At 41.6% G+C, this 18,312-nt stretch overlaps 1 protein-coding gene across 2 annotated transcripts in view; it reads right to left on the bottom strand.

Annotated features, from left to right (window-relative positions):
* The window catches only part of LOC127655907 (raftlin-like), a 143,947-nt gene that overhangs the window by 119,495 nt on the left and 6,140 nt on the right, over positions 1-18,312 (bottom strand). For both annotated transcript variants that reach the window (XM_052143961.1, XM_052143962.1), the window contains exon 2: positions 209-380. In XM_052143961.1, the coding sequence (XP_051999921.1) occupies positions 209-353 (145 nt within the window). In that variant the 5' untranslated portion in view covers positions 354-380. The remainder of the gene's footprint in view (positions 1-208; positions 381-18,312) is intronic.

The following is an 18,312-nucleotide window of genomic DNA, read 5'->3' as shown; positions in this document are numbered from 1 at the left end:
GTCCCAAATCTGCAAACTTTGTATACAGTTAATAGAATATAATATCTCAGCTCACATAGTTTGATCTCCTGAGGTTGGCAATCAACTAATTCTGGAGCTTAAGCACACACAAGAGTTCCACACACTATTTTGTACCCTATTCATCTACAGTGGCATTTCTTTTAAGAATAACTTTTTTCTAGAGATATGGGAACTACAGATGTCTTACCATCTTTCCCCACCAGGAAGTCCAAGTGCTGGTATGTGTAGGCGACCCCAATCTTGGTCTCCACCTGCGGTCTCTTGAGGGTGGAGTAGATCTTTCCTGGACTGTTGTCTTCCATCTGACGGATCTTCCTTAACCCACAACCCATTTCTGCCAAACGAGTGCGCACGTAAACCTAGGATAAAAGAAACATTGTCAGATTTGAGGTTGAACCTACTGAAAAGCTAGTCCTTGCTATTTTTTTTTAATAGCCAATAGCCTATAGTCGAAGTCAAGTTGTTTGAACGCATTATTCGTGTATATTTTAATAACTTAACAGAACCGGACAAAAAAATCACCACATCATTGACCCAGATGCCATAACAACACCAGAGCCTGATGTTATGTTAAATTGCTTGGCTGTGGCGACAATTTCGCAAAATTGTAAAATTTGGTTCCTTACAGGTTCCGTGGCAGCCCTGAAGTGACATATCCACTTTGTGGTGCTTTGTGGTGCCTTTTAAGGTTCATCTTCTACTGAGTTTTAAATCAACAAAACCGACTTCCTTACCTCAAACCTTAAACCTAAACCTAACCAATAGTGTCATAAAAAGCAAATGTGAGGTTGTGGTAATTTTGGTTGTGCTTCTATGTCACTTTTGGCTCACGTGTCGACTTGCGTGCTCTTCAGGACTCGGCCCTTGACATCACAAGTGCACCGCTCTACCAGTTGAGCTACAGTACAGTTTGATCGCATTCGAAAAAGCTTATAAATGTAGTTGGTTATGTACTGAAAATGTTCAAATGTATTGCCTAACAATTCATGCGCTATAGTAAAAGTGTTTTGATGTCATAAGATGGCATTGTGCGAGGAAGAGTGTAAAAAGTAAGTGTTTATTAACTGATAATCTGCCATTTTACTCGTGATTTGTGTGGAAATAAAAGTCATTGTTGTTGTAGCAACTCTAGTGTTCATTTCACCTGGAAACCGCCATGATATGTACAACGAGCCAATTACAAATTTTGCACAAATGCAGGTATAGTAACGTTATTTTATTATTATTATTTATTTATTTATTATAGTAACGTTCTATTAGACCAGGTAGCAAGTTGCAACGCCATTATGATGCAAAAAAGCTATTTTAATTTCTATTAGGGGAGGGAACATTCTCATTCTAGAAATCATTTAATTGGATAGAAATAAAAAACAGTGAGTCATCAATATTTGTATCCATTTTTCTGGAAGACAAAGACTTCAAAAGTTAAATGCGTATACCTGGGATCTGTTGCTAAAAATCCACCAAAACAGTACACTGCTTTTAGAAACAGCAAATGCTGTTTTCCACTCGCTTGTACCCATGAACGGCCTCATCCGGTGGTTGTTTGGAAAGAAAGTAGAAAAAGACCCAGTTAAGGGCACACTAGATTACTAATGCTACAAAATAAATAAATAAGGCATAAATGGGCTTCATCTCATCATGGAAGCCCAATCTCTCCACTGGCAGGCAGGGGATTAACGCGTCCAGCTACGGAGAGAATCCAAAATGCCCCCCTCCTCCAAATGTAAAGTGACAGCCGGCGACAGTCACAAGCCGATCAGAAGGCAGCAGGTTATATCCCATTGTGGCAAGCTGATTAAACCTGGGGTGGGCCATTGATGAAGAACACTCTCTATTATGTACCTGTCTAATTACAGCGCCCAGGCACGCGGCAGCCGAATAATCTGAGAGGCGGCTACGGCCGAGGTTTCTAGAGAATGCACGGTTAATGAGGTGAACTGCTCGAATGAAAAGGTGAGAATCAATAACGGAAAATCAACGAGCAGATTGTTCATTAGGAGTCGGGATAATGCACAGCGTGCCGGCAACTCAAGCTGCAGAGTGACTTTAATTAGGGCCGGGACGAGAGACCAAGCAGATTTATGAATGCTGTCATAAGAGTCATTGTTTCCTGCGACATGGACGTGAATGAATGTGTTTGGATATCCATGGCTGCATTCAATCCAATCGGGAAAATTGCATCTCAGATACAACAATCATGTCTCAAGAATCGGGTTTCTTCCATTTGATCGATTGAATGAAATGTGTTGTTGCGCAAATTATGTGTATTCAGAAACAATCATTTATCAACACTAAAATGTGCATTTATCAAACAATTGCGACACTTTTCTGTGCAGTATTTTTGGTTTTTAATTTTAAACATGGGGAGAAGATGGGGAGAAGATGAGGTGTTTGGCGTTGCGCATCGCGGCAGTGTTTTGTGGTCTGTTCTCCATAACACGGTGGCTCGTTTTTGATTATCGCAGCCCATTCGGCACGTTTCACGGCCGATCCACCAGCCCCGCTCGGTTCTCCCACTGGCCAGTCCGCCCCAGATCGGCCCCAAAGTGCGTCGGCCCACTGGGAAAATACCCGGTATGCCAGATCGCCAGTCCAGCACTGCATGTAGTCCACCAGACGCGTCCAGTGTGCGACCCCCTAAAGGGTGAACTTAAATAATTAAATGATTATAAAATGTATTTTTTTCAATTAATGCTCTAGCTGAAAAGTAAATATTATTTATGACTGTTTGTTATCTTAATGCATCATCAAGTATCAATCCTAAAGCAGAACACTTGTCATATTTATTCAATCATTTGAGTCAATTTCACAGGTATTTAAAAGTTTTACTTAAATCATTAAAGCTGGTGTTCACAGCATGCACCGGACTTGAATAATTAATGAGCTTGGTTTCACTGTTTGCAGGATTATTTACACTATTTTTATTTTTTGGTGGCTTTTTATTTTGTGAAGTCTGAAGTTAATTTTCTTCTCAAAATTAACCGTAAATGCCTGTTGGTTGTTACTGTCTTTGTGTTTTGTGCTCCAAGTTTTGAGGTCTGCGTGCGCAGCTCTATATCATGATTCAATCGCCTGTAATGCAAGGTGATGTTGTCTAATAGAATAAATAGCATTTATTAAAGGAATATTCTGGGTTCAATACTAGTAAGCTCCATCGGCAGCATTTGTGGCATAATGAAGATTAACAGAGAAATTAATTTCGACCCGTCCCTGCTTTATTTATTTTTTTATCTAGTTTGCAGCGAAGAACTTATAATGGAAGTAAGAGGGGGCAAGCTGTAAACATTAAAATACTCACTATATTAAAAGTATATCAAATATTTAACATGAGTGTTAATGTGATTTTAGAGTGATCACTTACTAAACTTTTCTGTGTATAAGTTAAAATCCTAAAACAATGTTAAAAATTATGATTTAAACCAATAAATGATTCAAATAATAAATGAGTTTTAACCAAAGAATAAGTGCTTTTATAAAAATATAAGGTTCACATTTCAGCCTTTAAACCCTCCAAAAATTGGCCCCATTCACTTCCATTGTAAGTGTATATTAACCTCGATTTTTGTTTTTTTTAAAGAAAAGGAGGGATGAGTTGAACTTAATTTTTTGTGGTAATCAACATTATACCACAAATGCTGTCGATTGATCTTAACTTGTATTGAACGTGTATCTAATGTTCCATTAAGTTTCCCATGGAAGGCTTTCGTATGTCATTTGGTACATGAAACCGCCCGCAATTGTTCACACTCAAATTTAAAAGCTCATCATTCACACATACTGTAGAGTAATAGCAAAAAAAAAAATAATTATAAATTTTTCAGAGAAACGTCCAAATAAAATACTCTAATTATTCATAAATAAAATTGCATGTGTTATAATCTAATGATTAAAAAAAAAGAAAATTTGTTGTCCTAACTTTGTAAACATGTAATTCTGGTTCCCCTTCTGTCGCTCTCTCCACGTTGTGTCGGAGAAGCGACACTAGGGGACACTAGGGGTCTCTCTTGAGCGCCGATATTCACCTCTGATCTATTGAAAAGGGCCAATGGGAGTTGGCAGTCAGTATTTGCATACCCCGCCCCCGGACATACGGGTATTTAAGCGGGGCAAATACGGGAGTTCATTCAGAAAATTTCTTCGGAGCCGATGGTCTGTCTGCAGTTGCTGCGAGTTTACACACCACTATAAAACGTTCCTGTTTCCTCTGACGATCTGCATGCTGTTGGATCTTGACGGCGCACAACAGCGGCTTTCTCAACAACGGCGTGCATTGTTGCCCCTGAGCGCTTCGACAGCGCAGACACACATACACACTGTGTATATTAAAAGAGTTATTTTCCTTAAAAGAGTAAATTTCTCTAAAAGAGCAAACACAGCGGCGTTGAACGTCCTTTTCAGGACGCGTCTTTCTGAAGATGCCTTTCCGCCCCTGTGTAGTTTTTGGAGGCGGTGATTTCTCCCCACCTCTGACGGTCATAAAAACCGCCTGGCGTACCTGGGTTGCGAAACTCGCAGGCAGCGTTTTTTTATGAATGGTCTATGTTTTCAGTACGAAAAGTACGTTCAGTACGTTGGCACATCAATTGCCTGGAGTTGTTGACCATCCTTCTTTCTCTCAGGAAGTTCCTCCCGTTAGTTCGGGACAAACATGTCCTCGTGAGATCGGACAGCACCACAGTGGGGGCGTACATAAATCGCCAAGGCGGAGTACACTCCCACCACATGTCACAACTCGCCCGCTGTCTCCTCCTATGGAGCCAGCAGCGACTCAAGTCGCTGTGCGCCACTCACATCCCCGGCAAGCTCAACGTCGTAGCGGACGCGCTATCACGACAACGCCTGCCTGAGTGGAGGCTTCACCCCCAGTCAGTCCAGCTGATTTGGGAACGGTTCGGCAAGGCCCAGGTAGACCTGTTTGCCTCCCAGGAAACCTCCCAGAAACCTCCCACTGCCCGCTCTGGTACGCCCTAACAGAGGCTCCCCTCGGGACAGACGCGCTGGCACACAGCTGGCCCTCGGGGCTGCGCAAGTACGCATTTCCCCCAGTGAGCCTTCTTGCACCGGTGCTGTGCAAGGGCAGGGAGGACGAGGAGCAAGTCACGTTAGTGGCCCCCTACTGGCCCACTCGGACTTGGTTCTCGGAACTCAGGCTTCTCGCGACAGCTCCTCCCTGGCGAATTCCCCTGAGAAAGGACCTCCTCTCTCAGGGACGGGGCACGCTCTGGCACCCGCACCCAGACCTCTGGAACCTCCACGTCTGGTCCCTGGACAGGACACGGAAGAGCTAGCCGGCTTACCGGCGACCGTTGTGAATACAATCAACCAAGCCAGAGCCCCTTCTACCAGGCACCTTCACGCCCTAAAGTGGCGCTTGTTCGCAGATTGGTGTTCTTCCCGAACTGAAGACCCGCAGAGATGCGCGATCAAGTCAGTGCTCCTGTTCCTACAGGAGAGGCTGGACAGGAGGCTGTCCCCGTCCACCCTCAAGGTGTATGTTGCCGCCATTGCCGCCCACCACGATCCTGTAGACGGCAAGTCTCTGGGCAAGCACGATCTGATCCTCAGGTTCCTGAGAGGCGCCCGGAGGTTGAATCCCTCCCGGCCAGGCCTAGTTCCCTCCTGGGATCTCTCTGTAGTCTTGGCAGGACTCCAGAGACCTCCCTTCGAGCCGCTTGAATCAATTGGACTCAGGGCCCTCTCTCTTAAGACGGCCCTGCTGATCACGCTCGCCTCCATCAAGAGGGTCGGGGACCTGCAAGCGTTCTCTGTCAGCGACACTTGCCTGGAGTTCGGTACGGCAGATACGTCTGTGATCCTAAGACCGCGACCGGGCTATGTGCCCAAGGTTCCTACCACACCATTCCGAGATCAGGTAGTGAACCTGCAAGCGCTGCCCCGGGAGGAGGCAGACCCAGCCCTTTCGTTGCTGTGTCCAGTGCGCGCCCTGCGCATTTACCTGGACCGCACACAGAGCACCAGACGCTCTGAGCAGCTCTTTGTCTGCTTTGGGGGACGGCAGAAAGGGAATGCCATCTCCAAACAGAGGCTCGCCCACTGGGTTGTCGATGCCATCACACTGGCTTATCGCACCCAGGCCGTGCCCCTACCCTTGCGGATCCGAGCTCACTCAACAAGGGGTGTTGCGTCCTCGTGGGCACTGGCAGACATCTGTAGAGCCGCGGGTTGGGCAACACCCAACACCTTCGCGAGGTTTTACAACCTCCGCGTGTAGTCGGTTGCGTCTCGTGTTTTCTCAGGTCCGAGCCCGTAGAACTCGGTAACACGTAGACCGACCGGCCGGGTGTATCGCTTGCGCCCAGCGCCCTTTTCCTGACATCAAGGTAAAGTAGTGCGCCTTCTTCCCAGGGCACCCCACTCCGAGTCGGGCCCCTGGTCGATTCCTCCCTAGCCCTCCGGGTCCGCGGTTCAGCGGAGGAACTCGCCAACCCAAGCCACTGCGGGTACCCCGATGGCTACCCTGTACTGGTATAGGTGCTCCACAGGTAAGGCCTCCTGCTCGGACTCCCCCTGTGTGTAATGCCACGGTTCTGTCCCCTTACGAGCGGACCCCCGTGTCTCCCTTAGGCAGTTACAGCTGCCCCGGTTGCCGTGCTGTAGCAACTCCCCTTTCGAGGCTGGATCTACCACCGCACCATACTTTCCACACGAGCCCTAAGACGGCCGTAGTGACGTGTCTACCACTTTTCCTCCCCAAGAAAAAGGGCAGGTGTGGTCTCCGCGAGGGTCTGGGTAAGACCCCCTTCCCTATACGCGTGTAAGGGCCCCGGCCGTGATTGCTCTATGCGAGAAACATAGAGAGAAAAGAGGCCCAGCCAGGCTGGCCCGTTCCCATGTTGGCAAACATCGCCTTGTTCCCCTCCCAGGGTAACTAGAAGGATTCCGATGTTCTTATGGGGCATTGGGGAAGGGTACGTGCAGCCAGGTACAGACGGTGCGCAGCACTGGATGAAATCCCTGCCCGCCTCTGTATCGGCGGTTCACGTACACAGTTCAGCGCATGGCAAGATTGGAATGGGTCCCCTAGTGTCGCTTCTCCGACGCAACATGGAGAGAGCGACAGAAGGGGAACGTTTGGTTACGTATGTAACCTCCGTTCCCCGAGGGAGGGAACGACACGTTGTGTCTTTCCTCCGCCATGTCGCTGAACCGGGCCACTGTTGTGGCCGGACCATTTCCGGCTCCTCAGAAAAATCCTGAATGAACTCCCATATTTGCCCCGCTTAAATACCCGTATGTCTGGGGGCGGGGTATGCAAATACTGACTGCCAACTCCCATTGGCCCTTTTCAATAGATCAGAGGTGAATATCGGCGCTCAAGAGAGACCCCTAGTGTAGCTTCTCCAACACAACGTGTCGTTCCCTCCCTCGGGGAACGGAGGTTACATACGTAACCAAACGTTCTGTTCACTCTACCGCACTTTGAAAAGTCTAATTTTATCCCATTAGGTGGCAGAAAGCATTAGATAAAAATATTTTTTTCTCTCTCAAATTCCATCACAATATACAGATCTGAAATATAGGTGGCGCTGTCACGCATTTTAGCCCTCACAAATGTGCTCGTCCATTGACATTCAGTCTAATTTTCAGTTGAAGCACCACCCTCGTTGTTTCATTGAATATCTCGGCCTCTGAGCGGACTAGTAGCTCAATCTAGGTGTCATTCGAAAGCTGATCCTCATCTTTGCGGTGATATATAACACGTCATGAACAATATCTTCAAAACATCTTTATGATGATTTGTTTAGCATGCGTTTCCTGCTTGATGGCATATTTTGTACTGGACATTTAAGATATAACATTGGATTATTCAGACCAGCAAGCTCATAGACAAGTGAAAAATAGCAAAAAAAAATTAAAACATCCTAAGGTAAAAGTGCATATATATATATATATATATATATATATATATATATATATATATATATATAGCTATTTGTGGCAGCAGCAGCAGTTACTGGAGCATAAACAAGGTGTTTGTATTTGATGTATTACACGAATCATATTTCACCTTTGGAAATCTTTCGATCTGTGGTATTAGGGCAACAAAATGAACTGTACAGTCCCATTCCTCAAAGTAAGAGCTTTCATTTGATATATGACTTGTTCATTTATGTGCTATGTAAAGGACTTTTATTTTTATAAAGTTGTCAATGCAAATTTTTCTGCATGAATGCAGAAGAAATGTGATCTATGACGCGTTAAACCTCCACAGGCACTATGTCTCCGTGGTAACGTGCTCAACAAGCCACGTGATAAGATGTGCTGAGATTCATCCTCCGCCACCCGGATTGAGGCGAGTCACTACGCCATCACGAGGACTTGGAGCACATTGGGAATTGGGCATTCCAAATTGGGGAGTTGATTTTAGTTAAATATGACCAGGACATTTTCTTGACAGGTTTCGTAAGAATCACACAAAATTGGGTGTAAAATCTGAATATCCAACAAAATAAAATGTTTAAAACAAAAACAACAGAACAGTGTTATTACTCATTTATGTAAGTTATTAATTTGACTTTTTCTGCAATAATTAGTAAATTTTTCCATTTCATTTGACTTCTATACAAATTAGGTCACACCCCTTTGCCTGACAGAATGCAAAACTTTCTTTTTCAAAACATGCTTTTTAATTGAAATAAGCATGTCCACAGAATGTATTTAGAGACATTTGTGTATATTTTCTTCAAGATAATGTTGAAACTAATAAAAGATAGGGAACTGTCCTATGCAAATTGCATTATTACCTGATTTTCTAATTCCTTATATGCAGATACTGTATGCAAACAAACAACGTTATCAGAGGACACAATTTATTCTTAGCGAATATTCCCCTGTCCTCTTGTTTTTTGGCTTCTAAAAGAGATTTTGTAATGTAAGTCCTTTCAGTAAACAGTCATTTATCCTAAACTGCAGGACAGCTCACTTTAAAATAAAATCCCCTTTCCAAAAGAACCTTCAAAATCGTTTATTCATCAGACTGAAGAACAAAATACTGCCCCTAAAATAGCCGTCTTTGACATAACAAGTAGCACAAAGTGCCTTTCTGAGAAATCACTTCATGTTTTGAGCTCAGACAGCATCTCTCAAGAGGCAACAGGCTAAGCATTTACTCCATCGGCGAGAGAAACCATGCAAAACAAAGTTGCTTGGAGGGGCTGATATTTGCATAGCTGATAGAGACGGGAAGGGGAGCCATGAAACGAAGCGATGAGGTATTTTTAGGGCCGACAGAGGAAGTGGGAGATGTTTATGATTTCAGAGCGACTACTCCCTCACTGAAGTTCTGCTTCACGCTACGAGCATTTGGCAGCAACTGTCTCCCAAGTCAACCAGGCAACAGCTCCCCATGCACTGTGGAGTCTGTCAAGAAAAGAGTTCACTTCCTGTATACGGTTGTGCACACTCAGTAGTGTAAAACAGAAGAAAATCCTCTGTGGCTTTCAGCATGAGAAGCGGGGTTCTCCTGTGACGTTTCAGAACATAGCTGGGTGTTTCTTCAACTATGGGCACTTTTAGATCTGTAGACTAGAACAAAACTCCCTCAAAACACGTTCTAATCTGTCTATTAAGAATGAGCTAGTTAAAACTGTATATATGCATCACTGTCATTTTTGTCTGAACCAACAAATGTCATTTCCATCTCAAAAATTATATATTTTATTTAGGGCTGTCGATTTAACGTGTTAATTCAGTGTGATTCATTTTACAAAAAATAACACGTTAAAAAAATGAAAGCAATTAATCGTACTTCCCCCGGACCATAATAAGGAAGAGTCCTGAGAAATGCAAGCTTGTAGTACCACCTGTTTACTCCAGAGGGCAGTGAGTGAAATTTCAGCTGTATGAGCAACGAGCAGTTTATACAGTGAACAAAACACTTCAGTAGGCAGAACAACAAACATGTGTTACGTTCTTGCGTTCAAAACACTCGAAGGAGCGCAAATGCGATCTAAGGGATGTCAAGATGTGTTTAAAGATTAAGTATTAAACTATATTTAACTTGACACAGTGGCCTAAAATTTTTATGTTTATGATGAAATGCAACCGAGACGCTACACAAGCATGTCTGACGCAGGGTGTGGCTGGACTTCCAAAATTTGGAAATGACCCCATAAATATTTAATCATGAATAAAATAAAAGAAATTTCCTCCAAACTTATTTATAAGTACTACCTCACTAATTATTGTCTTGTAGAGAGATTTAATTGTGATGTCGATATATTCTGTACATGTTGTCGTCTGCAGGACGAAAACATTTTTCATTTATTTTGGAGTTGTCTGTACTCGACTTGTTTTTGGTCTGATTTCTGCAAGATTGTTAGAGATTATATCATTCCCAGCTTTCAACTTTGTTTTAAAAAAATTTTATTTGTTTGTTTTTAGCTATGACACGTCTCTTCATAAGGAACATTATTTGATTAATGTTCTGCTGGTGGCAACATTTAGTGTTCATAAATGTAAGTATGGTGGTTATAAACAATTAGTTTTAATTTTTAATTCAGAGGTAAAGAACAATTTCTAATTTGAGTAACAAGAAAGCTGTAAAGTGTATTGAAATAAGTAAACAATTTGATATTTTTATTTAACAGTTTATTTATTTCTTTTCCTTTTTGTTGTTGTTTGTTTTAATATACCTCTTGGCTCTAGATGTAAAAGCTTTGTAAGCATTAATAAAAAAAATAAAAATGTCTGACGCAGGTATAAATTGACAGGTCCTTAAACAAGCCCTCAAAATAAATCTCCAACTGATTGACAAATTCACTTGTGTAATGGATTGCTGTGAACTGTGTGCCAGTGATTGACTTATGATCAATAATATGGTAGTAAATAATACATTGTATTCTAAAGACGCTTTTTTTATTGTCTTGGTAATGATTAACTTCTGCCACAAGAATGTAAAGCATTTTAATGATCTGAATATTTTTTATTTATATATATATTTTTTATATATATATTTTAAGATAACTATGTATCATTATATATTGATATAAATATGTATAATCATTATATATTGAATTATTGTTATATGAGGGGCTTTCTCAGCTAATATTTGTATATGCGATTAATCGCAATTAATTAATCGGGACACCATGTCATTAATTCGATAAAAAAAAATTATCGATTGACAGTCCTAATTTTATTTGATAACATTCTGTGGTTGAAAATACTTATATATATATTTACATAACTTTTACTTAATTTTCAATCCTTCATTAGGTGTGTATTAAGCTTATCCTCTAAGTGACATGAACAAAACAGACATTGAAATATTGTAATAATAATGGACTCTAATATTTAAATAGGGATATACGATTTCCTTTAAGGCTTAGACAACTAAGACAATATTACAAAGTAAAAGAATGACATGAAAAACAATATTTAAAATAATAATATACTTAAAATATGTGTCTCTATGGTCAACTACAGTCTTTATATTCAAATTTTAGTCTAACATTCACACAACTGTTTTTGAAACGTAGCCAACCTTAATATTATTTACATATGAATTTTATATATATAATGATTGTTATTTGAAGAGCACAATAATCGTGGTTATCTCAAATAATCACTGTTAGTTTAAATAATTGTAATCAGGCCTGATTAGTTTTAATATTAACTATGGTCCTAATAATGTGCCAGACGTGGTCAGCTGTTGTAGCACATCTGCCTTCTCACTGCTATTGTACAGAGGTGTAATCTGAGTTACCGCAGCGTTTCTGTCAGTTCAAACTAGTCTGGCCTTTCTCCATTAACCTTTCTCATCAACAAGGCATTTCTCTCCGCAGAACTACTGCTCACTGAATGTTTGTTTTTTTGTCACTATTCTGAGTAAACTCAAGAGACTATTGTGTGTGAAAATCCCTAGAGATCAGCAGTTTTCAGAAATACTCAAACCAGTCCATCTGGCACCAACAATCATGCTCCTGACCCATATCTGGATGATTTTATGCACTGCTGCCACACGATTAGCTGATTAGATAATGACATAAAAATGTAGTTGTACAGCAGTGGCAAATTCTCAGGGGCAGCATCCCCCAACAGTGCACGCAAATAGGCATTAAAGTTAGATTGTCAGATTCAGCCAATCAGATTGATTTATATGTTCTTGGTTGGTGTGGTCTTTAGCATATGTTCCCGTCGAGGACTTGTAGCTGGCCTTGTGTGACGCAATCACCCTTTAAGAGATGTACGTAATTGGAAAATGAAGAGGACACTGTCCTCACTGCTACTATCGCCATTCAGAAAGAGATTCTCCCCAAGATTCCCAAGCATTACCGTGTGATTGCTTAATTTATTAAACTGAAAAGGAGGGCTTATTTTCACTCCAAGTAAATTGGTGAGTGCTTTTTGTATTGTTATAGCAACATCAGGAGTATTACTTTCTAAGTGTAAATTATTTCAGGAGACGTTCATTTCACAAAGCAATCATGCTGCAGTTAAATTTAGGCTTGCTTGAGCATTCAGTGTTGTTTCAAGTTTTGACTTTTATTCAAGTCTTATTCATTGTGAAACTGTGTTCTCCTAATGGCATGATGCACGGGTGTACAGGTGTTCCTAATAAAGTGGTCAGCGAGAGTAAATCAACCCCTGAGATATAAAATTGGATATAGTTGAAGAAACACTCATCTATGTGAGATCTCTTTCTGTGTTAGAATGACTTTTACAAAAGAAAGTCAAACCTGCTGTTGAGCATTTATTTGTTCCACTACAGCTTTGTGCTTAGCAAGCCCATCTCCCAGCGTCTTATATCATATGCCACAGGAAATCTTTGAAAAGATGACCATATTCAAAGCAACGACTCATTGCGGGGAAGCGATGAGCCGACAGACTATGATGACAGTGGCTGATTTCAACATTCGCCACAGCACAGAGGGGCAAATTGAATAACTCTGTAAGTGGAAAGGACAAAATTTCAATGTCACGGTTGCGACTGCACACAAGGCTTCGCTTCAGTGCATGTTTACAGATTCAGTACATTCCGATGAGCGGCACATCAAAGACTCTGAAAGAGTGACTCGAAAACACAACTCTCTCTCTTTCTCTGCCCCTTGTTCTTTTATGTGGCAAATAATGCGATGCACCACAAGGCGCCTTTTCCTGCCTTGTGTTTTTGTCCGTTCAGCAGGGAAAATGCTCTCCTGGTGTAGGAATGAGGCTGCCCCCCTGTTTGGACTTCCTCGTTCCTTCCTGGACATCCTGGACCCAACAAAGACCCTCACCTGAGCAAGACATTGTGAGGGACTGGTGTAGAAATTTTAGGAGGAGGCCTACTTCAGTGATAATGTTTAACTAAGGACAATCATAATGGCTAGAAATAGTGTTTGTGAAGATAAATAGATAAACGCGAGTTTGAGCTTATGAGAATTTGGGGAATAGTTCACCCTAAAAAGAACAAGAGAATTCCATCACCATTTAATAACCCCCACGTTGTCTCAAAGCTGAATGGCTTCCTCTCTTCTCTGGAACACAAAAAAGTGATCATTAGCAGGATGTCCTGGCTGCTCTTTTACATACAATGAAAGTAGATGGTGACCAGTCTCTGTCAGGACTGTCAAATGCTCAACGGCAAGTCAATATAGACTTTTCAAATAGACTATTTTGAACTTTGACCAATAGACTATATTTGGTGGGTTATTTTTTTTGTTTTTTGGTACTTGACATTCATGGTTACTATGAGCCAAGTCAAATATGCAGATTGTGGATGGTCTGCATTGGTGACCCCCAACGGGAGCAGCGAAAGAAGAAGACGTCGACATTCATGGTTACTATGAACTGTTTCTAAAGGGGATAGTTCACCCAAAATTGAAAGTTCCCTCATTATTTACTCACACTCATGCCATTCCATATGTGTATGACTTTGTTTCTTCAACAGAACACTAACAATGATTTTTAGAAGAAATATCTGAGCTCTTTTGGTCCATACAATGCAAGAGAATGGTGATCAGACCTTTGTTGCTCCAAAAATCACATAAACGAATCAAAAGTAATTAATGAGTCCAGTGGTTAAATATATATCTTCAGGATTGATAAGATAGGTGTGGTTGAGAAACAGACCAAAATGTAAGTCCCTTTTTTACTCTAAATCTCCACTATCACTTTCACTTTAAGAAACTAAACACATGTGGCTTTCATATTTACAAGTGAAAGTGGATATTTATGTCATTTTCAGACATGTAGCTCATTTGATTTGTTCCGAAACAGGGGCTAAAATTGTCTCAATGTTGCATTTCCTCTTGGTTCTGTTCACTTTCAAAAGGCAACATTTCAAAACAGACCAAAACTGTGTCAATAAAAGTCACATACATGCAAACTGTCCCCTTATTGGTCAGAATGTCTGTGTGCTGTTCTGGGATTTAGCACATCCATTGATATAGGACTGGTTAAAATTATATATACCGATCAGCCACAACATTAAAACCACCCGCCTAATATTGTGTAGGTCCCCCTCGTGCCGCCAAAACAGCGCCAGCTCGCATCTCAGAATAGCATTCTGAGATTATATTTTTCTCACCACAATATTACAGAGCGGTTTGTCAGTTCAAACCAGTCTGGCCAATCTCTGTTGACCTCTCTCATCAACAAGGTGTTTTCGTCCATCTGGCACCAACAATCCAAAGCCACGCTCCAAATTACTGAGATCACATTTTTCTCCCATTCTGATGGTTGTTGTGAACATTAACTGACACTCCTGACCCGCATCTGAATGATTTTATGCACTGCAATGCTGCTACAGGATTGGCTGATAAGATAAGCGCATGGATGATTGTTGATGCCAGATGGGCTGGTTTGAGTATTTCTGTAACTGCTGATCTCCTGGGATTTTCAAACAAAACAGTCCCTAGAATTTACTCTGAAAGTTGTGAAAAACCAAAAACATCCAGTGATCGGCAGTTCTATGGACGAAAACGCCTTGTTGATGAGAGAGGACAAAGGAGAATGGCCAGACTGGTTCGAACTGTCAAAGTTTACGATAATTCATATAACCGCTCTGTACAATTGTGGTGAGAAGAATATCATCTCAGAATGCACACACACACACACACAGCAGAGAGAAGTCACAGAAAAAAAAAGACAAAAAAAATTAGCTGTCAAAAAGTTGATGACACTGTCCTACCTGTGTTCTGCCGTCATCTGAGAGATGCGATCATACTAAAATTACCTCAGGAATTATAAAACAACTCCTATTTTAAACATACAACTATATCTAATATTGTCACCAAAATAATATATACTGTATGCATTTTGATGATGAATTGTCCTGACCTATAGTTGTCCTCTCCAGAGATCCATCAGGTATGTTAATGGTTTTTATAGGGATATTATTGGGTTCATTGGCCCGTTGGGTCAGATTGCATTTTCACCACAAGCGAACCGTTCCAGGGTTGGTTTGCAATCGGTCCTAGACTACCTCATCTAGGTGGTCTCGGACTGATTATTTTGGTGCAGATCCGAGTGTAACTGCAATGTTCATATATGCCTAAACAAACCGAACTAAGGAGAAAACGCACCAGTTTCCGAAACAAATGCTCGAAACGAGCCAGGTTTGAAGAGAGATAAAAATTTACTTAAATTTTGGTCTGTTTCTCACCCACACCTATCATTTTGCTTCTGAAGATGTAGATGTAACCATAGAAGACATGTGGATTACTTTTATGTTTCCTTTATGTGATTTTTGGAGCAACAAAAGGTCTGATCACCATTCACTTGCATTGTAAGGACCAACAGAGCTGAGATTTACTTCTAAAAATCAATTTTTGTGTTCTGAAAGTCATACACATATGGGATATCATGAGGGTGCATAAATGATGAGAGAATTTTCATTTTTGGGTGAACTTTCCCTTTAAGTAGAAAATAGTTGCCTGAAGATTCTTCATAATGTATCAATGACATGTAAGTAATGAGACAATTTTAATTTTTGGTTTAACTTTTAAACCAATTTATTCTCCATTTTATTGGTAATTTTGACTGCTATATTGACATATTTGAACAAGTGCTAGACATACAAACACAATGTTTTTCTCTGTGGACAAATTTTCCGGGTAAAGATAAAGTCAAGTCTAAACAAGATGTCACAGTATAATTTAGGCAAAGACTGAGGTTAATTGGTGTCTTGGGAAAGTGTTCCTACTTTGTGTCCAAACCCCCTTCGGTTCCCCGTCACAGCTTTAATGCTTGTTTATGGATAATTAGAAAAGATAAGAACCCAGGTACAATAAAGTCCATGATTATAGAATGAATGCAGTCTCAGCATATTGTACACTAGACCTCCTTTGACAGATTGTCTCTTTAAAACCCCATTCTTCTGGAGCCCTTGGACAGGAGGGGGATGTATTTCCGCTTTTGTTCAGAATTAACCTTAAAAAGCCTCAGCGTCCAAGGTCTGGCCATGGCCACGCTGGAAACCCAGACACAGCGGATGGAATTGCCATGGGAACGGACCCCTTGACAACGATTTCATAGTCAAAAGAAGAAAAGAGAGCAGTATCTCTCCAGTCTGTCTCTCTCTCTCTCTCTCTCCCTTTATCCACCTTCTTTCAGTCTCTCATATTCTCTTATTCTTTCTCTCGTTCTTTAATTCTCTCCCTCTGATTCTAATTTGGATTACACGCCATTTCAATTCCCAGGACAAATATAATTTCCTTTATTAAATGACCCACACATCTATATAGGGCTGAGCAGTATGACTGGATGTACTGTGCAATGGTTAAAATTTATCAACAGAGATTTTGCCATACCATACCGCAGTAGATATATTTGCATGACTATCATTGGACGGGACTGTTTTACGTTAGTCAAGTTTTAAATAAAAAAACATAATGAGGTGGGAACTCGCTGTCGCTCAGTCCTCAACTGCTCCTCCGCCCTCTGGCGGACGCCAGCTCGCTCCTCCCCCGGGAGATGGTAGCGAATCCTTCGGCACATGGCGGACGGAACTGCTCCTCCCCTTCTTCGGTGGATGGCCGTGGCTCCTCCGGCTCTCGGCGGCCAGCAGCGACCCCTCCGTCCCCAGGCAGATGGCCGCGGCTGCTCCTTTGGCGGATGGAAGCGGTGAGGACTCCGCAACAGCGCATCCCTCCTCCTCCTCCTCCTCCCCTGGTTTCGGCACCACTGTAACAATATAAGGACGGGCAAGGAGGAGGCGGGAACCGGCCAAACAATCAACGTAAGGTTTAATGATAAAACTCAACTTAAAATAAACGTCTCTCTCGAACTTGCGTCTCCGGCTCATCTTTATCCCCCTCCCGGCTGATTAGCCCGATTCAAGGTCTGGCCCCGTCCTCCTCTTCGTCACCAATCAACTCCAAAGAATATGTTGAATCAACTTCGTTCTTGTCAGGTAACTCCGCCTCGTTTATTGAACTTCGATACTCAGAAATATAACTTCCATTAACTACATAAAAACACAAGTTAGACCAACAATATCCCCTCAAATTCTGTCCCAATGATAGCTGAACAAATCTTGTTAAGTACATATTACTTCAATTAAACAGTTTTGACATTATGTTGATGTCTCAACAAAGACAGTAAGTTGAGTCAACATTTGTTTACAGTGTATAGTCACATGGTTATTTAATATCTAAACCACTTTTAATTTAATTTCCAGCAACAATTGTGACATTGCCGTTATCGTAATATAGAATTACGTGAGATTTTGGTCATACACACCCTCCAATTCATTGGTAAGTGAGATAGTATGTTAGTTGAGAACAAGAGACTGTTTTCAGTGGAGTAAAAGAATGTAAAAATGAAATGTGAGACAGAAAATATTTTGTCTCTTTTCTTAAATCAACATGTGCACATTCCAATAGAATAATCGCTGCATGATCTACACTTGCCTCCGGCCGTGCCTGTATTACACCAAACAAAGCCAAGTTCTTTGGCGCTCAAGTAAAGTATCGACATGTCCTTCTTGAGCAATCCTCAATCAATATCGCTGCAATTTTCTCAGCCACTTATTACACAGTGAGTCGATGTGTCTTCAAGAAATATTAAAGGTGGTTTATTCGCTCAACTGTTTAATACTGAATGCACACGTCTTCCTGCAGTGTTCGCATATTTCTTGCTTTGATTATTCTCTGTTATGCCGATGCATTGCCAACAGCCTGAATATTTGTGGCAAGGAGGGAGAACCTAATCTTTGCATACATCCGGAAAATGTAATCTATTCAAAGTGGCACCTCGCACAGGAGCAGAACTAAAATTACTATTCATCTTCCATCAAGGCACGCTGCGTTTCACCCTCGCAACTGACTCAGCTCAGCCGAA

The sequence above is a fragment of the Xyrauchen texanus genome, chromosome 15, assembly GCF_025860055.1.
Source record: "Xyrauchen texanus isolate HMW12.3.18 chromosome 15, RBS_HiC_50CHRs, whole genome shotgun sequence".
Taxonomy (NCBI): domain Eukaryota; kingdom Metazoa; phylum Chordata; class Actinopteri; order Cypriniformes; family Catostomidae; genus Xyrauchen; species Xyrauchen texanus.
Note: the sequence above shows the minus strand (reverse complement) of the source record. Positions and strands in the feature narration are given on the sequence as shown.